A 22779-nucleotide genomic window follows, 5' to 3' on the forward strand; every position below is an offset into this window, starting at 1 on the left:
CGCTCCCTTGTGGACAAATTGTAGTGTAACACAATGCTTACAGAGCACATAGTTACTAGTAAACAATCAGAGATGACCAACTTATTCATTTACTTCAAAACAACATATACACATATGTATAAAAAATGACAGTTGAAATAAGAGGCAAAAAGCTGGCATTCGCTCAAAGTTTATTAAATACACATTGGAAAATAAAACTCTGTTACACTCCATAGCTTATAATAGCATGTGCATGTCTGCGAGGAAGCAGATGTGGAGGGATAACACAAGCGCTCCACTGAACCAAGACGCTGTGAGCAGAGAGCTGATCAGGACCTGACCAGCAGTGAGGCATCAAACGTTCTTTTTACCTACAACTAACGCCAGTGATTCATGAAGAGTTTTCATACAAAACAAGGATCCACCCTGTCTAATTGCTTCACTGGATTTCTCAATACTGGGAGCAGCTTTTACAGTTGAATTACTCAACTCACAACACTGACATTGACCCCCAGTTAAAAGTCAGCCTCCTGGTGTCATCCACATCCAGCATGATGCAGTTTGATTATATACTTTGTCGAATATACATCAACACTGTTCATCTACAGGAAGCCCTTACCTGATATTATGATTTTTTTTTTTATCAGATTCCATACAAACATGTTTTACTATATTTCATGAATATTAGTATCCTGAGCTTTAGTGTCTTGCGGTCTACATGCTGATTCTTAGGAATTTCTATTATGCCAAAAATAAAATTCTTATGGACACACTGATCCAAATAATGTCGCCACAAAATATTGCTTACTGGCATCCTCAATCCCCCCTCCATCCCCCCAAAAATGGTATCAGCTATCACTAATCCCTACTGGTTGAACTCTCGCTTGGAGAAAATCGGTTTGAAATGCCCTGGGAAATCTGCTCCTACCTACCTGCACTGTCATCCATGTATTTGACACTTAATTTTTTTTTTTTGTTTTCAACCCTGTCCTCTCATTACACAATGTGGCTGTGGACAATTTATCTGGCTATGTTTGGTGCAGCATTTGAGCTGAGTGGGCCAAGTGTTATTCAAAATGACATCTGAACAGTCTGAACTGACTACAGCAGAGCCATCTTGGTGAAAGGTTGTCTGGTAGAGTCATGTTCAAAACACTGACAAGCAACGAAATTCTGGACTAAAATTTGTTTCGAGTGTGAAAATGAACAAATGTTCTTGAAAATGTTTTTCGTCTCTACTGCTTCTGTTGCTGACCACAACCACATTGCCATGATTATTACGCACAATTTGCTTATACTGGTTCTTTTGTATTGCCTTAATGAGTTGTAGCCTCCAAAATGAAAAAAAAAAAAAAAGTTTAGTTAATTAGCTGGGCTGCAAATACTCTTACAGTATGTACAGCACTTAAATATTCACTAAATCTCAAGAGAATATCCCTTTATAAAAATCACTGACACTGGGCAGTTTTCTTCAACTCATCCACAACCAACCCTAGTAGATGGAATAAACATTTACCTGATTCTGTGTGTGAGATCATCCGTATAACTACTTATTTAACTGCCCAATTTCTTGAAACCAGTTCGTTATTGCTTCTAAGAATACAGATTTTATGAACTGAATTCTGAATTCGTAACAAAAGTAACAGAGGGAGTACAATAAAACAGAAATCTCACACCTAAACTGGATTTAAAAACACAACAACCAATATCATGCACTGAGATTCATCCATGTATCTAGCATACATTTGCAACATTATAAAAAAAACAAAAACGTACACAACAGAGGATGAACAAATTCATATCTGAAGCACTTGTTTTGAGGTTCTCACACATTTGGCCAGCTCTCATCACAACTGTCATTACTAATCTATTACTGTTAACTTTGTGGTTGGAAAATGTAATTTGACCCCACTTACTAATGTGATCTTGATCAACAAATGACATACTGGATCAAAGAAATAACTCTTCCTCTATACTTATATACTTAGGAGTGTGGCAAGTGTAGGATATTGTTCCTGATTTTTAAGAGGGCCCAAAACAGCTTAGGGCCCTTCTATATCTTATAGTTGCACAGCTTGTGTCCAGTGTCAGTGTTATGTCTTGCCAGTGTGCCCAGAGTTCCTAACTGTGCTCCTGAGAGTGCATACAGCCCTGAAGCAGACATACTGTATGGATGATCTTAAAGGACACATTTTAAATTAGACCTCAAGGATGAGTGAGCCTGCTAAGCAGCATTGCATTCTGAAAACTTAAAAAGGACAAATGGTCAAAACAAGTTGTTCTGTGAGTGATTAAGTTTGCAGCAGACGTAATACTTTTGCCTGCTCTGCTAAGATGTTACACACTGTGACTGAAGTGGCAAGTTTTGAGTCAGTTCCTTGTGCAGTCTGTTGCCAGATCTTGCACAGTTTGGATGTTCGGTGTCACATCCGTCTCATTCTTTTCCACTTCATGCGGCAGGATGCTGTATCTGAACTGGCTGCGATGCAGATGACTGGAAACACGCTGTAAATTGCTGATAACATTCATCTTTTGTCCAAGGGAACAGCTGTCTGTCTCCACCTGCAACACATTGTATTTCCTTTTGATCTTTCATTGTGTCCAAAATCAGGGGAACAGATGCCAGTGTTAGCCCCCCCTGGTGTCCGAGCAGTGTCAGTCGTTATTAGAATGGCTGATCCAGTGCAGAGTGCTCTTCCCATGGGACATTCACTAACCATATGGCCATTGGTAGTGGATCTCTTCCTCAGGCTGTCTTCTCTTGAGCCGAGACAACCTAGGGACAAGTGACACACAAGTGTTACAGCCGATAATCACCTAAACATGTCTTGTGGCTTGTGGCTAAGTGTTAAACAGACTCATACAGGTTTAAAAACAGCACATAAAGACATTGAGCTTTGTGGATGAAATTATGTTTATCAATATAAATTACTCCCAGAAAATATGTAGTTTTTTGCTGTTTTCCCTGTAAAGTAACCACTGGGTCTTATTCTTATTGTTTCAGAAAAAATGGCCAAAAAACATAAACTTTATTCTGTGCTCTGCTCACTTTTTCACTGATGTGTCTGTGTGAAATAAAGGCAGCAGCAGCAGCATCCGCTTTGATGATTTTTTCCCCCACATCACTGACATGAATGTGTTTGAGCTGGCCCAATCTGCCCCGGACCTCTGCATCATCAGCACCACCATCACCTAAATCTCCTTTTCTTCTTTCTCCAGGACCGCCTCGTCACTCAAGATACCCCTCAAACACATCCAGCTCCGTGTCCGTGTCGTAGGGGGCAGAGGCCGGGTCGGACAGCACCCCGAGGTCCACCAACGCCTGGTCCATGTCCTCAGGCAGAAACACTATCCCCACATTCAGGACGATGTACTCCATCAGAAAGGCATAGTAGAGGATCAGGACGTTCACAAAGAACAGGCCCAGATAAAACATATATGGGAGCTCGTCCAAAAGCGATTCGACCGAATCTAGCTGGGCATAAATTGAGTGTGTCATAGAAAAGAAAGCCACGATGTGGGGTCTTGTGTTTGTGCAGGGGCCAGAATGAGGCGAACTGAAGTTGGTGCTAGAAATGTGTCTGGGGTGATGGGGATGGGGTTGGGGCGTCCATTTCGGCTCGTCCCGACCTGCAACAGTGATTGAGAGGCAGCTTTAAAGTGCTATATTATCTGTATGGTCCAGAGAAAAACGACAGGAAAAAAGGCAGACGTGTGTGCGTAACGTTCATCGCTAAAAAATACCCGGCGAACAGTATCAAAATATGTTAGCAAGCTTGACGCATTCTTGACATTGGCTCTCTGGGTTTGCGGAATTCACGCCATGCCAGCAGGCTACGGCTAAAAACAGTAGCATGCAATGCTAGAAAAAACAAATACGAACATTTCTACAAGTATTTCAGGTTTCACCTGTTTACACATTCGTACCGGAACATTCACAAACACACGCCTCTGCCCTTCTTTAAGAGCTAAACGTCGTTTCCAACATTTTTGCCAACTGCATCAAAACACCACAGACCACAAAGCGACACAAGGAGTCTCGGCAGTTGATTGGCTCACAGCTTTGCGGGATCCTGCTGTGATTGGTCTTTCAAAGGTGTCAATCAGTATAGTGAGCACCGCGTGAGGTCGCATGTTACAATCGTCACCGCTAACACGGGAAGTGAACGTTGTAGTTTTTCCTCTACTCACTCTTGTATTACGAATCAACCAGCTACTGTAGCGAAAGAAACAGCAACTCCCACACAACCCGTCCACTACTGCTGTTACGTAATGACCTCTCATCGCTGCTATCGCCACCTATCACCTTCTGTTTGCTAAGTAGCTATCTGCACAGGAAAGTGGGTGTAAATGGATAGATGCGGACGCTAACGTTAGCGAATTAACTCACCCGTCAAAACATCAGCCCCCTTAAAACCGCAGCCATGTTCGGCCGGTCACGGAGCTGGGTTGGAGGACAGGGGAGGACGAAAAACATCCACTCCTTGGACCATTTGAAGTGAGTAGCTAGCGTTTAGATAAGCTAACGTTAGCCGGTTGAAAACGACTGTCAGCGTTATTATTAGCCAAGTTAATAACAGCTTAAGTAACAGTAGCGAAGTAATTGTAGCTGTCCAGATGTTCAGTCAGGCAATAACCACATCCGTGGTCGCGGTGTCGTTTCTATTCAGTTAGGTGAGGTATATGGACATGTGAAGTAGCTTGTAATTGTCAGATTTAAAGTGGAAATTCACCCTAAAATATAATTGACACTGTATTGTTCTAATGTTTGTGGATAATAAAGACAGCATCTACTTAGGAACACGTACAACTCTCCCTAGCGGCTAGAAATCAAAGCATTAACTCTAAGAGGCCCTGCACATTAACACAGGTGTTTTCAGTTGTTGTGGCTGATTAGACACCTGCACAGGGTTAAGTTTGGGGCTATTTACTCTGGAAATTAACGTTACTGAGGTCACCATAGTCCATGTACCAATAAGAATGGCAAGTGAAAGTTTTTCCATTCCTAAAGGTGCAACAAATTAAAAGCAGAGTGAGGGAGATGTCACTTAGACTCAGTCTGCACACGCCCTTAGATTTGTCTCTACTTGTCGATCACTGCGGTCTATCTTTCAAACATCTGCAGTCTATTTTTCACACGTCCTCCCTCCATTCATGTCTCTCCTCCAGGTATATGTACCATGTTTTGACCAAAAACACAACAGTGACAGACCACAACCGAAACCTACTGGTGGAGACCATCCGCTCCATCACAGAGATCCTCATCTGGGGGGACCAGAATGACAGCTCTGTGTTTGAGTAAGTCCCATTCAACATCTTTACGCCAAACGCCTCACCTGTAGCTACAAATACCCAGATGTGACTTCTGCATGGAAATCAGAGTGACATCTTTGCATGTATTTTTTTAAGGTGTGCTAAACATGCAACATTATTTTATAACCCCACATTTATGCTTTTAAACATGCATGAATCAGCACACTAATGAGCTGTGCATTTACAAAGAGCGCCTTGATGGCAGCCATGGAAGATTGCTCCTAATTGATCTTTACTAATCATGTTTGATCAGCTGATCTGGAGATCTTTGAACAGGCAAACTTCAACTGGAAATCCTTTTCTCCAACTCCAACAACTGTGCAGCCATGCTGCCCTTCTCTCTGACTTTGAAGCATTCAAAACAAGCAAAACTGCTTAAAGCAGTAACATATTGATTTGAGAAAACTTAAGTATACTTATGTGGGAAAGTATTAAGGTGTGATTAGTTTTGCAAGTAAAATTATTCAGGGAAAGTACATGTTTCACCCTCAGCAGATGAGACAACAAAATGTTCAACTGAGCAGCTTATTGTACAGTAATAGACAACCTTGTGTGTGTGTGTGTGTGAGTGTGAGTGATTCAGTTAATAGTTTCAGGAGATGTATCTAAAACACTTGAATTCTTCTCCCACTGAAGTCTTTCAGATGTTTCTGGGAAATGAAGTTCATAAAACCGTAGTGTTTTGTTTTTAATCAGAAGCATCTCAGGTCTGCAATTAGTGGTGCATGTCATCCCCTCTTTCTTTCGACTTCTCTTCCTACGACTTGACACAGGAAATGTCTTAAATTAAACTCCGAAGAGCACAAAAACCACAGAGGTGTTGAAAGAGTACTTGTTGCTATCAGGAAACCCTCAGAATAAACATGACCATGACCTGAACATTCATAATGTTTTAGGATAGTAGTTTTTGGGTATTTTTCAATCATTGGCTGGAGAATGTTGCTGTTCGTCATTGTTTAACTTTGTCATATAGTTCACAATGATGAGCATTTCTCCTCTCTTGTAATAAAACACAAAGCACAACGATGAACTTAAGTTTTTTTTAGAATGTAATCAGCAGTGTGTGAGTATAGGATATCTACATCATCCTCATAAGAGAAACCTTTTTTTAAGATGATCATTTTGGCTTTTTTCATTTCATTAGATAATGACTGTGTGTAGATACAAAGAAGAAACATACTGAGAGAAAGAGAAGGGCCATTGTGGTTTTATGGTAACCACTACCAAACATAATGCCTCAAAAGAAAAACATTCTTTATTTTGATAATTATCTAACAAGATCATGATGAATGTAATCCTATAAGTGTTTATATTTACACATCTGTATGTGTTCAGCTTCTTCCTGGAGAAGAACATGTTTGCCTTCTTCCTGAACATCCTACGTCAGAAGTCCGGACGCTATGTGTGCGTTCAGCTCCTCCAGACCCTCAATATCTTGTTTGAGAACATCAGCCATGAAACTTCCCTCTGTAAGTATTAGAGTTAACACTGATGGACCGAAAATAGAAACACATGTATGATGGCATGCATTGCTATAAAATAGCCCCACATTAAATATTCCATTACTGATTATGTTCTGTGTTTCTTGAGACAACTGCTTTAATTGCTGGTATGGTGATTCAGTCAGATGGTATGTTTTGAGGATGCAGTGGTGTTATACAGGAGTGCATTATATTTTCAGGTGTTTCTATTGTATAATAGAATATTTGAAACAGCTTACAATATAATACCAGTTTGTGTTGGTATTAGGTTGCATTAGTGCTGAAACAATTGTTAGGTCTATAGCTCAAATGTAAGAAAATAGTGGAAGATGCCCAAAGCACTTATCACAGCAGTGTTGTAATAGATTGCTCTAAAGTGCACAGTGTGTACCTGTGTTTGTACAAGTTTCTTGATGCATTTTAAAAGCTAAACAATGCACGGCACGGCACGGCATTGAATTTTCTTTGTTAAATTATACAATGCATAGCAGCCGGCTGCATTTTTTGTTGTTGCCAGGCAACCAATGACTCAGTGGACGATATAGTGTCAGTCAGTTAGATCACCACTTACATAAAGTAAGTACCGTTGTAACATTTAACTTAATTTCGGGGTCAAAAGCAAATAATGCTTGTGGTATTGTGTCAACAGGAATGATTAGTGTCTTTCATGTTCACTGTGCACAAAAACCACTGCAGAAGTCTAACCTCACTCTTGATCTAATGATAATAGAGAAAAAAAGAGATGGTGCAGTGCAACGAATCACTCTCTACAAATACTTGGCTTCTCAATGTAAATTAGCAAGATTCTCAGCTCTCTTCTCTTCTCTTCTCTTCTCAGATTACCTCTTGTCGAACAACCACGTGAACTCCATCATCGTCCACAAGTTTGACTTCTCGGATGAGGAGATCATGGCCTACTACATCTCCTTCCTCAAGACCCTGTCACTGAAACTGAACAATCACACCGTGCACTTCTTCTACAATGAGGTGAGGACACAAGGAGGTGGGGGGCGGGGGATGGGGTTTAAAGGGAAGAAAGAGGGATGGAAAAAATTGTGAAATATAGAGGATTATTCCATTCAGTGTCAACAACTCTTATTGAGCACTTCACATGACAGACGAAGAAGAAGGAAGGGAGAGACCTTAGGCTGCTGCACAGATGAGAGGCTGATAACGAAGGTAGTCAGATGGAACAGATTAGTAAAACCAACACGTCAGACTGAGAGAGAGTAATGACAACTTAATATTCATTCTTGATATTTTACTGTGTTCAAAAAAAAATCCCTGTATGCAAATAATGTTTGCGTCACAAAGAAGATTTTCTACAGGAAGTTAATTAAAAAAATCCAGAAGCACATTTTTCACTTGCATTTTGTGCAAGTCGGCGTGTAGGTTACTATCTAACAGGGGTGGGAGTAAGTCACACATGTGTAAGTCATAAGCAAGTCTCAAGTCTTAACGCTGTGCTCTTCTTACTGCCGTCATTGACAACATAATCCTTGGATCCTAATTTTATTATTTTTGGACTAGCCCTCCATGTTAGCTTCCTCATGCGTTGGCCTCTGCTGGTCTGCCGCGTCCTAGTAGGTTGCCAGGTTTGCGTGCATTGCACTGAAAATCATCCAATCATGTTTAAAAAAAACAAAATGTAACTTCTCAATATCTCGAAAAATACAAATATTTAGTAAAAAAAAAGTCCTTTTGAATCATCTGTCTCAAGTCTAAAGTCATGAATACCAAGTCAAAGTCAAGTCGAGTCTTTTATCAGTGTTAGTCAAGCAAGTCTCAAGTCCTCAAATTTGCGACTCGAGTGTGACTCGAGTTAAGTCATGTGACTCGAGTCAGTCACGTCTGCTATCCCCCAATCTTCCGCTGCTCATTTCCCCTGTTAAAACATCAACTTCCTGTGTAAATGAGTCAATTTAGCAGCCTCTGTCCACATGTCATCTTTCTCTACACATACACATACATGGCAATATCACCTTTATCGGAGAAAACGTGTTATTTGTAATAACGCTGTAAAATTACCGTTGTGTTCACAAGATCTTGTTTCCCTGAAATTGACTTTCAAAACTGTTACTGTGTGTGTGACTGAGTCTGTGTGTGTGTGTGTTTTTACTGGATGGTATTACCAAAGAATACTAAACATTTGAATAATCTCTGATGATGCCGTTACCCGTCATTGTTTCAGCAGTATCTGTAGTCCTTCTATTGGCCTGTGTGTGCTGGGGAAAGTTATTGGTGTACTGTCAATGGTAGCTGTAACCCTGAAGCCAAAACCAGACCCAATGTGTAGATCTGAGAGTAGTCCTAAATGTGCTGAAATAAGTTTTAACAGATTTATTTTTTATTTAGATTTCATTTTACTTTGATTTACATTAAATATCAATTAAGAATAAAAGTAAAACTATCTGGATGTAGAGTTGCAGTTAAGCTGACATTTGGTCAGTCTGAAGGCAAATCTGATTTAAAACATCAAAGAACTTCATCATTACCTTTTTCTTTCACAACTTACAATAGCAGCATTTACTGTAGATGCCGTATTTATAATTCATCCTTCACTTCATTTATTATAACTGATTTATCATTTTATTGATCTATAGCTTTTTCTCCTCTAGAGGGTGCAATTGTATAGATGTTCGCTATGGCCTCTCCTGTCCCTGTCAGATCTACACAAGTCACATTTTTAAGACCGGACGACACACTCTTGGTTTGGGTTCGGTGTCAGGGTCAGATCTCTTCGTTCGCTGTGACCTCTGGGGTGACTGTTTTGAAGTCTGACCCTCAGCTGTGATTGGCTGAAGGTCACAGTGAACGAGGAATGGTTTGGTAGAGGATCAGGCACTGGCACAGAGAGAGATGACTGTAAGATGCAGAGCTGCCGGTTTGTCAAAAGCAAATGTACTATGTGCAGCACGCTGGTATGTTGTTACATGCTGATCATCTAAAGTATCGTGAGATTGTCAGCAATAAAAGTTCCTATAGTCCAGCCTTTAATCAGTTGTAGTGAGTTCATGAGCTTAACTTGGTATTTTTGAGTGTCTGACTGGATGCTAAGACTCAAACATTCAGTATGAATTCAGAAAGATGTGAGTTGGTTCACAAGGTTACTCCTGGGCTAGTTGTTTGCTTAAGGTGGAGAAATGTTTTATTATTTTGTCCCTCTAGTGTCATTTATAGTAACTTTCTAACATCTCACAAGAACTTTTTGTTTTTAACCTGCAATGCTCAGACTTGCATTTGAACATTTCCTCAGTTAAACAGGGGAACTAAACACCAGTATGCTTCTCTCATTAAGTCCTGTCTTATCAAAAATGTGTTGCTGCCCAGTCTCTCTATCTCCACTAGCTTCTCTCTCTCTCTCTCTGTGTGGTCATTTGTGGCCTGAGCGTGGCGGTGCCATACAGCGCCCTTGCTCACCGGCGCCCCTCTCTGTCTCCCACACACAGCACACTAATGACTTTGCCCTGTACACCGAGGCCATTAAGTTTTTCAACCACCCCGAAAGCATGGTCCGCATCGCAGTCCGCACCATCACACTCAACGTCTACAAAGGTGAGTGCCAGGAACACGCATGCGCACAGGCTAACCATGCACACACGTGCGCATACACACACACACACACACACACACGCACACACACACGCACGGGATGCTGGGACTGCCTACCGCCTTTCTTTGTACTCCTTTCTTCTTCTTGCTGCTGCTGCTTCTGGTGCATGAGCATGACTAACAGGTAACGCGTATACACACAAATACTCAGTGTGCTGAATGGCAGTGGGGTGCTACACATGGTGCTATCTTATCTAATCGCATAATAGAAAACATGAGTCATTTCCTATTTACTCAAAAAAGGCTAGAAATTAATTAAGCTACCTGTGTTGCACCAGTGTATTTATCATCAGACTACTCTTAATCTTAGTGTGCTGCTTTTTTACAGAAATACCGTCTGTCACAAGACAGATGTCTTCTCTAATCATATCCCAGACATCAGGTCAGCAGCCACAAAATGGTTGAGACTAGAAATTCAGTAAATATTTGCCAAGAGCTTGACAGATGAAAGCTGTTAACCTCTAACAGTCATCTGAAATGGCAGAATTACTGAAAATATGTAGAAATATTTTCATTCAGAGTTTATGTACTGCAAGATCTTGTTTAAACAAACCACTCTGAGGAATGATTGGATTTTTGAGGACAAATGAAAGGTTGTATTACCTGATCACTTTTTCTTCTGTACATTTTTCATTGTCTCAGTAACATGCTGTTATGTCTGTTTCTGTTGCAACGATGCAGTTGTGATGTGCGCTGTGTGCAGTCATAATGATATCAAATCAGCAACAAATATACATGAGTAATTCAACACATTTACATTTTTATAGAAAAGGAGGTAATTGGGTGTAAATATTGTACATACTATAAATCTTTGTCATTTTTTTTGTTTACTTAGAAAACTAGACAGCTGTAATCCATATGTCGTATAATGATGAGCTTCCATTGTGTTATTCTTGGTAAATCCTGCTAAGTCACTGCTAAAATTAGATTAAAATATCATCTGCTAGAGATATGTCATAATATCATAATTATAAAAACAATATAAATCAGCAGATAACATTTTATTGTTTGTTTTTTTTTTGTTTATGGTCTTTTAACCTGAGTACTTGAGATGGCAGTAAACAGTTAAAGTTCAAATTGTTAACTTGATTTGAACTCTGCAGTGTTGAGATGTAAAATACACCCACAATCACAAGAGTTCGTCATCAACGCTTCACTGATATCACATGCAAATATTTACTAACTATAAAGGAACTAATATTCAGAAAGTCCACACTACCCAGCATGCAAAGTTGTCCCCCTGCTCCACCCTCAAATCTACCGTGCATCAGTTCTGCAGGTTTCTGGAGATAAATCTCTTCCTCCTGCGAGCGCAGCAGCAGTGTGTAAACAACAGGACTTTTCTAACAGCCACGTCACTTTCTGCACCGTGCTGCGTCAGCCTCTGCTTCTCCTTCCTGCTGCCTCTCTGGGCTCCTCAGGGTGTCGGAGCTGGTTACTTTTCACAACAGGGGAGGCGGGTGGTGCATTGAGTGGGTTTGGCTTCTCTCCACACATCATGCTTCTCTCCACTATACATTACATAACATAACATTGCCTCAACATACAGCCGCAGCAACATATCAGTGTGGCTTCCTGTCTGTATATGTGTGTGTCTTGTCCTGCACGCAACACTTTGCACTGTAACACGCTTTCTCACGTCATCCACTCCCAATGCCATTACAGTTCACACTACCGACTTTACGATTTTGAAGTAACCCGATGGTGTAGAAAACGTATCATTGCTGGACTGTCCATGGGCTATGCTATAGTAAGGAATCTGTAAAAGAGGGAAGCATCAACTGTTACTGATGGATGTTTTTTTCTTGTATGCAAAATAATAATTGCATTGTGATTTTTTTTTTTATAGAGTAAAATCTGTGGTTTATTGTTGCAAGAAAGTGCAAAACTCTTCAACTTTTTTGGTGCAAAGTTTCAAAATAATATTTTTGCTTAATTAAATTAACCTATGGCTTAATAGTTAACAGTGAAAATGGCATCAGTATGTTAGCTGAAAACTACTTTTGTTTCAGCATGTTACTGTTTGATGCTTCCTGTTGATTCCTTAGGACATGCACTGCAAGAAATGACAACCTGGAAAAGGATTTTATCTAGCATCAAGACTAATTAAGCTTGTGTCATTTATTTGTATTATGTATTTAAGTCAAATTATGTAACTGCACCAGCATTTTGGCTGGTAATGTCAATATCACCTTGAAGAAGTTGCTTGTTTTGAGTTTGTTTTCTCTTGTTGACATTTTATATAGTAAAAAGCAATGCAAAAAAAACTGAAATAAGTTTTATATGTCTAGGTAACACAAACTCCTTTGCCAGGTGTGATATTGTTTGCAGTTTATTTGTTTAAAAAAAACCCACTGGGTCCTTCCCAACCTCCACCCCTCCACAGCCGCCCCCTTATTCACATTAACCCTGTGTTTGTTTCCCCCCTCTCCCTCCTCTTCAACAACCACTCCTCCTCCTCCTCCTCTTCCTCTCCTTGTCTCTCTCCTCCTCTCCCTCCTTCCTCTGCGTGCCCCATCTGCCTAACTCCAGTTTCATGTAAGTTGGTTCCATTCATTCAGTCTTTTTCTGAGGGCTGGGTATCCTAGAAACATGTTTTGTTGTTGTTTTCTTTAAACTGCTACCAGTTATTCATACAGCACATCAATACAGATACAATTCAAGTCTCAAATTAGCCCATAAGCCCAAGTCAGTATTTCTGTAAGTTGGCTGATGGGAGAATTGTTATATGGAAATTTTAAAATAATTCAAAAGATGGCTTAAAATTAATTATTACTACATATCACATGTCAGTGTTTGTTGATACCCAGCCCTGTTTCTTCCTTATGGTGTATTTGTTATAAATGTATTGGTATGAATATCCTTGCAATTCTTGTTCTTGTAAACCATTCTGTATCACCCACCCACATACATGCAGAAAAACCTGCATGCCTTTAAAAAAAAAAAAAAAAAAAAAATTCTAGGGTTAGTTGTTCCACAGACTTTTATTTCAGCCGAGCTCCACATGTTAGCTGTTATTTTGGTTATAAGTTTGTCAGTTTTGGTCACTGTGGTTATTTAGTCAGTATCTCCTTCTGCGATGGACTAAGCTGGAATGACACTGTGACTCTGAGTAGTGGCAGCTTGTGATTTGTGTATTTAATTTATGCTATTATGTTATTCATTAAAGGGGACCTTTTATGCTAATTTCCAGCTCTGGGACTCTACTAGAGTAGCTTTGCATGATTCACAGTTCAAAACACTTCATATTTATCTTATATTGGCCCTTAATGCAGCCTCTGTCTCTTAACAGGCAGTCTTAGCTCTTTAAGTCTCTTTAAGGCCCCCCTCCTGATGAGCCCACTCTGTTCTGATTGGCCAGCTTCAGGAAGCCTAGCAAGGGGCAGCCGTATTCTGATGAAAACCCAACATTTCCTGATTCACTGCTTTATATTAAAAGCTTTTAAATGATTAAATAATGGGAGACATTTATAGTGAAGGATTTATAGTAAATTAAACATGTTCATCACCTAATTAGCAGAGCTTCGTTAGCGACTGCTATTCTTCATTTAAAAACAGGACGAGACAGCAAGATCTTGACATATTTGGAGGTCTTTGTTCAGTGGATCAGTTAGAAGTAATGCAGAGAGGGACAGTACAAGCAGAAACAGCCATAGTGATGATGATGTTTGACGAAGAGCTGCAGACGATCGACACATCGACAACAGGTAAACTACTTATTTTACTTTGCTCTGCTGTGTAATGGAAAAACACTCACAGCGTGCAAACTCGACTTGAGTCACGGCTCGGCGTGACTACCCCCAAAACAATGGAAAAACACCATAATGTTAGCTGAGCGGAACAGTAACAGAACAAACTTGCGCGCTGTGCGTGGGGCAGATGACCATATACAGTAATCTATCACAAGCTGATGTTGGCTTAAAAGCAGAAAAAGCCATTGTAAACATGCAGAGCAGTCTGAAGCTGGTGCTTTTTGCTCACAGGATTACTTCTACATACATTGACCTCATTATTTGACACTTTGGCCACATTTAGTATGAACATCCAACATTGTAATATATATATATATATGACTGAAAATAAGGAAAAGCATAATAGGTCCCCTTTAATTTGATTAGGCTGCTAATTTGTTACTTGTCTCAGTTTGTCGCACATGGATTGGCATTGTGAAATTACTATATGCTCTAATTTGCATTTGGACTCCTACAGGAGAAAATGTTACTACACCAGGATTGTTTACATGTTAAGTCAGTTAAACTGTCAGTCGCAGAACAGAAGAATCTGAAATTGTTTCTCAGATGTTTTCTGTGACTGTCCAAACCTTCTGGTTTGCTCTTAAGTGACCTGTGTGTTAAACTGAAGTAACCTCTCAATCCACACAAATTAGTCAAATTACTTGCTCTGTTTTCTTTTTCCATTGTTGTTCCTGCAGTGTGCATTGAGGACACATGGGTTATTATCGTTGATTGGCCAAGTCACTGTTTTGCCCAATGTTTTTCTCCTGTTTTGGAGTTTTGTTTTGGTTTTTTTTTGTTTTTTTTACAGCATGAGAAGTTCCAGTCACATCCTTGTTTCAATTTAAAACTGAACTGGCTTTTCTCTCAATCCCACTTCAATAGTAATCCCTTTCTACCAATTCATGTGTTTAATTTTAATTCACGTGGTTGGTTAATTTCCTTAATTTTTTTTCTTAGTTTGACTGGTTCTGATTGTTTTTTTTGTTTGTTCTCTCTAATCATATTCTGGCAATTCTCTGGGATCACAAGGTGTGTGTACAAATGATTGTGTGTGTGTGTGTGTGTGTGTGTGTTGGTACCTGTTGGCAGCCGTGGTAATGACTGTTCTTCCTGACCCTACTCTTTCCAGTGGACAACCAGCACATGCTGCACTACATCCGAGATAAGACAGCAGTGCCATATTTCAGCAACTTGGTCTGGTTTATTGGCAGCCATGTCATCGAACTGGATAAGTGTGTGCAGACTGATGAAGAGTAAGTGCCATCTGTCTTTCTCCGTGTTACTCTCACTGCGTCCTCTAGGGGTCAGGCCTGTCTCTGATTTCTAACCATTATCCTTGCACTCAGTAGATGATATGTTTATACAAGGCATGATGCATTGCACTGTATATAATGCGTTATATTAAATATTGTATCTTTTACTGGTATTTGGTACATTTTATATGATACAGAAATACTCAAGAATGATGTGTTACCTTCACTGTGATAGTCCCAAACAAGGTGCTAACCAAACTAAACTATTGTACAATAAAGTGTAGAGACATTACTGTTACATACCTGAAGGTGTGTTTGATGCCTGATAATCTTGCAGACTTGTTAGCTTGACCACTTCCCCTACCAAAATAACATCTCTCTCTCTCTCTCTGCTTTATCTCAGGCATAAGAACAGAGGGAAATTAAGTGACCTGGTTGCAGAGCACCTCGACCACCTTCACTACCTGAACGACATCCTCATCATCAACTGTGAATTCCTTAATGATGTGTTGACTGACCACCTCCTCAACCGCCTGTTCCTTCCCCTCTATGTCTACTCTTTGGTTATCCCTGAAACAGTAGGTTACCTTCGCTTACAGGGATGTTAATAGGTTCAAAGTGGAAAGCTTGTGTGAAAGCTGCTTCTTTTTTTCATTCCTAATAGGACTGCAATTTAAAATTATTTTTCATTATGGATTAATCTGACAATTACTGTCTTGATTAATCGTTTGGTTTTTAAAAGGTCTGAAAATGTTGATCACCACTTCCCAAAGCCCAAGATGCAACCTAAAATGTCATTTTATGTCCCGACCAACAGTCCACAACCCAAAGATACTCAGTTTACTATCATAGAGGACTAAAGAAACCAAAAAATATTCACATTTAAGAAGCTGGAACCAGAGAATTTTTTTCTTTAAAAATTAATCAAAACAATTAATAAATTATCAAAATAGTTGGTAATTAGTTGGTTCAATTTGTGTCTTTTGTTCAACCAACATTTCTAAACACAAAGCTACCTAATTTACAATGATATTAAACAGACAGAAGTTAATCACATTTACAAATGATTATCAATCAATTGATCAGCTAATGGTTTCAGCACTATGACTTGTCGCTATCCAGTTTTAGCTCACGCTTTTTACTACTCTATCCTTTTGATTTTTTTTTTCTTTACTAGTGCTATCAATAGAACTACTATATGTATGGCCTTGACTGGTTCTCTATTTGTGTTTTTCAGTCTGAAGAGAGAAAGATCAACCCTCAGGTGTCCCTCTACCTGCTGTCTCAAGTGAGCAACACACATACACACACATACACAGATAAAGAACAGCTCCCAGCCATCTCCAAAGAACTGGTTTGTTTGTTTGTTTGTTTGTTCATTTTTAATGAAAAGGGAAAGGGAACGTTTTTTTTCCCCAAGAGGAATAACATTGAACACAATTTGAAGCAAGCAAGCAAAGTTTATTTATATAGCACCTTTCACAAACACCAGATACAAAGAGCTTCACAGTCAAAGAAATAAAATCAAATCAGAATATATAAAAAACAAAGACACCAGATAAAATATACAAGGAATGCAGATAAAATGGACAAATTAAGATAAAATAGCCCATACTACCCTAATGCCTGTCTGAACAAATGTGTTTTTAGCTATTCCAAAGACTATTCCAAAGCTTGGGGGCTGCTGACTGGAAAGCACGATCCCCTGGGTCTTTAAATGTGTACGAGATACACTTAGAAAGCCCTGGGTGGAGGATCTAAGAGCTTGACTAGTGGTGTAGGGGTGCAGAAGGTCACTAATGTACTGTGGAGCCTGGCCATGTAGGGCTCTATAAGTGAGCACCAAAATTTTAAAATGAATTCTAAAATTTACTGGAAGCCAGTGCAGTGAGATTAAAAAATAGTTGTATGTGACCATCTGTTGGATTTTGTTAAGAGCCTAGCAGCAGTGTTTTGGACAGTTTGTAAGTGGTGTATGGAAGATTTGTTAAGACAAGTAAAAAGAGAGTAACAGTAGTCCAAGCATGATGAGATAAAAGCATGTAACAACATCTCCATTTCATTTCTTGATACCACAGACCGGAGTTTGGCTATGTTTCTCAGGTGAAAGAAACATGATCGAGTTAGCGTCTTAACATGCGCTTCAAAACTCATTGATTGGTTGAAAATTACACCAAGATTTCGCAGGCAAGACCGGGAAGATGAAGATAATGCACCAGGGTTCTGCCTGATTGGTGACTGAAGATTATCAGAACCAAAGATCAGGACTTCAGTTTTGTCTGCATTTAACTGCAGAAAATAGTTTGCCATCCAATTCCTAATTGCGTTTAAACAGTTGTTAAGTACAGGGAGTTTGTGAAGCTCATTAGGTTTAAATGAAAAGTACAACTGGATGTCATCAGCATACATATGGTAGGAGGTGTTCTTGAAACTGCTGATGATCTATCCTAGTGGTAGCACATATATGGAGAATAGAATGGGCCCCAAGACCGATCCCTGGGGGACACCACATGACAAAGCTGCAGTGTCTGACACAAATTCACCCACAGAGACTGACAAAGATTTATCTGTGAGATATGAGGAGAACCACTCCAATGCAGTCCCAGAAATGCCCACCAGGTGATTCAGCCTGTGCATTAGAATGTGACGGTATCGAACGCTGTGCTAAGGTCCAGTAGTAGTAGAACAGAACAGTCTCCGGTATCTGCAGCCACTAAAATTTCATTTGAGACCTTAAGAAGAGCTGTTTCAGTGGAGTACAGTTTACGGAAACCTGATTGAAATCTATCAAACACCCTGTGCAATTCCAGTGTTTGAACCAGTTGTTTCTCTGGAAAAGAAAGGGAGTTTTGAAATGGGCCTGTGGTTCTCTGGAAGGGAGGAATCCAGGTTTGATTTATTTAATAGAGGCTGAACAATGTCATACTTAAAGTATCTGGGGAAAAATGATTCTGGAGAAGAGAGCTTTTTTATAATATTGGCTATGCAGGGGCCTATACAGTTAAAAACCTTTGAAAAACATAATTGTTGGTAGGACATCTAGCAGGCACAAGGAGGGTGTCATTTGTCCTAACAGGGCTGCTATATCCTCCATGGACACTGGACAAAAGGAATCCAAGATGGCTGGATTTGAGGAGCCATTAGTAAGCGGACTTGGCATGGGTGAGATGTTTGCCGAATATATAAACAGACATGGCCTGGACAATTAGATGGGGTTGTACCAACAAAATGAAAGCATTTATAAGAGCACTTACGAAAGAGGAATTTGCAGAATGTGCATCAGTACAACAATGCCACACATTCTGCCACATATCAAGACTGTAGAGCACCGGTCTTTGTCCAGTTCAGTGAACCTCCCAAGATTTGCTCACTTAGGTCGGTGGGTAGATATTTTATCAAGGGTTGCTTGTTGATTACTTTTGTGTTTGTGTGTTCCAGGTGTTTCTGATCATCCACTATCAGCCACTGGTCAACGCCCTGGCAGAAGTTATTCTCAATGGAGACCTATCTGTCTTCACCCTACCGACAGACATACACAGCACGCACAAGAACACGGTAACACACACACACACACACACACACACACACATGTTTACACACTCAGAAATACATTTACCGCACTCACAGAAACATGATTAAAAACCACTAACATGCAATACACACACACACTGAAGATTGGACATTATACAACACACACACACTTGGAGCAAAGTACTCAAACAAGAAATGCACATAACCACACCTACGTAGACAACCGCATGGATACATCAGCGTGCATACACACACACACACACACAAAGAGTAGAGTTCCAGAAGTGAGTGTGGGTGGTTATGAGATCGCAGGGTCATGGTTTTCTCCATGATTCACCCACATCAAGGCAGCAATATGCAAATAACCTACATTGTTTTTTTTATTCCCTTTCCATTTTTCGAACACTCTCTCCCTTATTTCCATCTTTTCTCGGGTCTGGGTCTTGGAAGCATTTTTGATCTCAGTTTTCTGTTGTCTTTCTCTGACTGTCTCTCTGTGTTTACGTCTGTACCTTCATGTTATTTCCCTCTGCTCTTTGTCTCTTTCTTTCTGTCTCTCCCTTGTCTCTCCCTTATATTCCCCAGATGATTCCCCTCAACTCTCATTTTCAAATGCTCTCTTACTCCCGTTTTCTTCTTTTTCTGTGATTTGCTTTCTCTTCACTCATCCTCCCTCCCCCTCTGAATTTTTTGACCATCTGTTTGTAAAGTCAGGTGGGTGTGCTGCGGTAGTGAGCATTTCTGCATTTCTGAGAACTCTTGTGGTTCTTCTCTGTGCTGTGTGTGTGTGTGTGTGTGTGTGTGAGCGTGTGTATGTGTATATGTACGTGTACAGGCACTAGAGCTGTTGCTGTTGTAAGAAGCAGCCTACCTTTTCAGTGAATGTGAGTTGAGGCGTGATGTCTTAACAATGTTGGTCTACCACAACATAAGGCAGCCAGACCTAAACTAGCACCATCCAGATATTCATTCAGCAGTGCTTTTCTCTGTCGGTGCATTTTACAGGCATTAAAAGAGCCACATGTTGCAGTTTTAAACATAAATGTCAAATGAGCTTTGTAGTTTTTAAAAGATTAGAGGAGATGTGTGTGTTTATAGAGTGTAAAAGCCATTGAAATAGTGTTTATTTAAGGATTTTCTGTCAAAGAAACTAAACTAGAGATGGTTTTATGTAATATGGTCCTTTTAAACAGCTAATCTTGCTCATTTTCTGTATTTTTGTGTTTGTGTATGTTCACATTATTTGTGTTCACTTTACTTGCAACAGGAGTTTTGATGGCTTTCCTCTCTTAAAGGCACAACAGCATTTAACAGGGGCCATAACTTGACTTGAATGATTCTTTTTCTCTGTGTAGGAGTCAAGTAAGGTTTTCTTATTCTGAGTGGGAGACTGGTTACTAATTCAGATGGTTTTATTTACTTGCATTTCACCTGCAGCAATGTGCGTGTCTTTGTGTTCAATTAGTTGCATGGGCTCATACCTGTGTTCACATGCATGTTAATTCTGCAGACACCTGCATTACTGCATAATGATTTCTTGTGGAAAAGCCCATGACAATATCTATTAGATAATAAGAAGTTATTCAGTACTCATTATTATATATATTTTTTTAATGAATGTTGAATTGTGTAGTAATTATGTCCGCCACAGCTAGAACTGCCTGCGTGTTGTGTTATTGTTTAACTTTTTATAGATGAAAACCAGACATATGCGGCATGGCCTCTGTTTCAGTGCAGGTGGTCAAATGGCACTTCCTGTTTGTCTGTGATGTGGCAGGAAATTAGGTCACATGATGGAACATTGACAGAGCTGGCTCACCTAACCCAGATCTCTTTCCTGGAAGAAGTGCTGTTTTTTCTTTCTCTCTGTCTCTCCCTCTCTCTCTCTCTTTCTCTCTCTCTCTTTTGTACACGTGTTTACTTGCAAGTGCACCAGTTACATACATGATGTCAATGTATGCATGCATGTGTATGTGTGCATTTTTAAGTATATCTTTGACCTGCAAAAGATGCCCTATTTCGATTAGCTGCCAGATGCGTGTGTGTGTGTGCGTGTGCGTGTGTGCGCAGGGGTTTGCCTGTGCGTAGATTTGTCTTGCATGCTCCCTGACCTCCATTAATTTCTCAGCATTGACTCAGAGTGTGAGCGGTTTACCAGAACATAGTCAGCTAACAGGTGCAACACACACACACACACACTAGTCTGTGGTTTATCTCTGAAAGCATACACACTGTGTTTTTAGCAGCAACTACAGTTCAATCCTGAGCACTCAGAGGTACCCAGCGGTACAGAGAGATGATCCAGATATCAGTGTTTTTAAACCTATTGCTTTTTCAAGATTCATGACGTTTATTGTCACTCCGGTTATACAAGTACAATCATGTGAAATACTTTGACTGGGAGGCTTAATTGCAGTAAAAACAGTGAATATATATATATATATATATATATATTTTTTTTTTTTTAAATTTATTTGATGTATATATTCTGTCAGACAGTAATGAAACCTTATAGAAAGTAATTATCCAGACAGCAGTTATTGCTCAAAAAGGTTGAAAAGGCACAGAAAGGTTCCATATACAGTCACTGTTCTGCTTGGTGCAGAGAGGTTTTCACCTTAATTACACTACTGGGTAAAACCAGGCCTGACTTCAGATGAAACCCAAACCATTAAAAACATTTTAACCTTTGACAACCACTCTCCTGTATTATCAGGTTATTTACAATTCTGCTGAAGAGTACTTCTGTTAATACTCCTACAAAGGTGAAGTTCCAATGGAGGAGTTCTTTCATGTTTATTACTTAGAAATCCACCTCTCTGCTCATGTCATCCTGTCTTATCAAGTTCCTTTCATGTGAATATGGTGAAAAGCTAAATAGAATGACAACAAGTGATGGAGGAGAGAGGGATAAGGCAGGAGAGATGGATAAAATCAGGTTAATTAAAAAAAAAAAAATACAATTTTGCATTTACAGTTATCAAGCAGTAAATTGCCAGACAAAGCGACTGAAACAAAAACGATAACTTTTGGTTTTGATTCATGTGGGACACAGCTCCTTCCAGCAAGTGCGTATGCTGAGAAACTGCAGCTGTTCTTGGCACAGATTTGAATAAGGAGACTGTCCCTACAGCGTCTGTTCCTCAGGTGTACTTGTGTGTATCTATAACCTACGTGTTCACGTGTGTATGTGTTTGCATTTGGTGGTTTGGATTAGTGTAAGAAGTCGAGTGAAATGGAGCTGCCTAGTTTCAGTGTGACTGAACCTCTTCCTTTTTGTCTTCTATAAAAAAAATTGATGCTTTTTATTCAGAAGAAACCACATATGAAGGATTGTCCTATTATTTAATAAGCCTTTATTTTGCAGCACCACAGCTATATATAATATATGTAATTAATTACAGCTTTATAATGTGAATATATAAATTAGACAATAGTAAAGATAGTATTACATACATGCACATATAAATATGCACATACAGACAAATGCATAGATGCACATTCATACTGATTAAAATAAAAATAATAACTCTCTTCGACATGGTACACTTGTGCTCCTTTCCCACTAGTGTAATAGTGGTGTGTAGCCATCCGGAGGAGAGCCATTCAGTCAAATGCATTTCTACTATGACTTCACAGATTTTACATGGATCCTGTGTTCCGCCTGTAGACCAAGGCTTGGCTGTGAAGGTTGTCAATCTCAACCGAGCTGTGCACATCATGGTCATCTGTTTGACTGAGCCTGATTTAACCAGATCCTTGTCTCAATCCAATAAGTCCAGAAGTGTTTTACATAGAAACGAACTTGTAGAATCGTGAAGTTTTAAAATTACTGAATACTGATCGCCAGACTGCTAGCAGTATGGTGAATGG

The 22779-nt window shown here is 39.7% G+C and overlaps 2 protein-coding genes across 8 annotated transcripts in view; one reads left to right on the plus strand and one right to left on the minus strand.

Moving 5' to 3' along the window:
- Positions 1–153: 153 nt before the first annotated feature.
- Positions 154–4820, minus strand: dexi (Dexi homolog (mouse)). Of its 3 annotated transcripts, XR_010924233.1 has the most exons (3): positions 4370–4820; positions 3029–3609; positions 154–2755 (listed from the first exon to the last, which is right to left on the minus strand). XR_010924233.1 is itself a non-coding variant. In XM_067570552.1 (2 exons), exon 1 carries the CDS (start codon positions 3476–3478, stop codon positions 3209–3211), a length of 270 nt encoding a protein of 89 aa, XP_067426653.1. In that variant the 5' UTR covers positions 3479–4024; the 3' UTR covers positions 154–2755; positions 3172–3208. The 3 variants fall into 3 exon arrangements, 1 of the variants encoding a protein (XP_067426653.1); XR_010924232.1 differs by lacking the exon at positions 4370–4820 and having other exon boundaries at positions 3029–4024; XM_067570552.1 differs by lacking the exon at positions 4370–4820 and having other exon boundaries at positions 3172–4024.
- clec16a (C-type lectin domain containing 16A) overlaps positions 4181–22779 on the plus strand; it is a 46193-nt gene continuing 27594 nt past the window's right edge. For 3 of the 5 annotated variants that reach the window (XM_067570546.1, XM_067570549.1, XM_067570547.1), the window contains exons 1-9: positions 4181–4477; positions 5149–5277; positions 6628–6761; positions 7612–7760; positions 10223–10328; positions 15252–15375; positions 15779–15953; positions 16613–16663; positions 18814–18930. In XM_067570546.1, coding sequence (XP_067426647.1) covers positions 4404–4477; positions 5149–5277; positions 6628–6761; positions 7612–7760; positions 10223–10328; positions 15252–15375; positions 15779–15953; positions 16613–16663; positions 18814–18930 — 1059 coding nt within the window. In that variant the 5' untranslated portion in view covers positions 4181–4403. Of the gene's footprint in view, positions 4478–5148; positions 5278–6627; positions 6762–7611; positions 7761–10222; positions 10329–12297; positions 14093–15251; positions 15376–15778; positions 15954–16612; positions 16664–18813; positions 18931–22779 lie in introns of those variants that run through there. The other 2 variants (XM_067570551.1, XM_067570550.1) reach the window with 2 other exon arrangements.

Source organism: Thunnus thynnus, chromosome 17 (assembly GCF_963924715.1).
Source record: "Thunnus thynnus chromosome 17, fThuThy2.1, whole genome shotgun sequence".
NCBI lineage: Eukaryota > Metazoa > Chordata > Actinopteri > Scombriformes > Scombridae > Thunnus > Thunnus thynnus.

What these genes read in the sequence shown, in the direction of transcription:
- dexi (XM_067570552.1), bottom strand. Translation starts at nt 3,478, where the DNA reads ATGACACACTCAATTTATGCCCAGCTAGATTCGGTCGAATCGCTTTTG.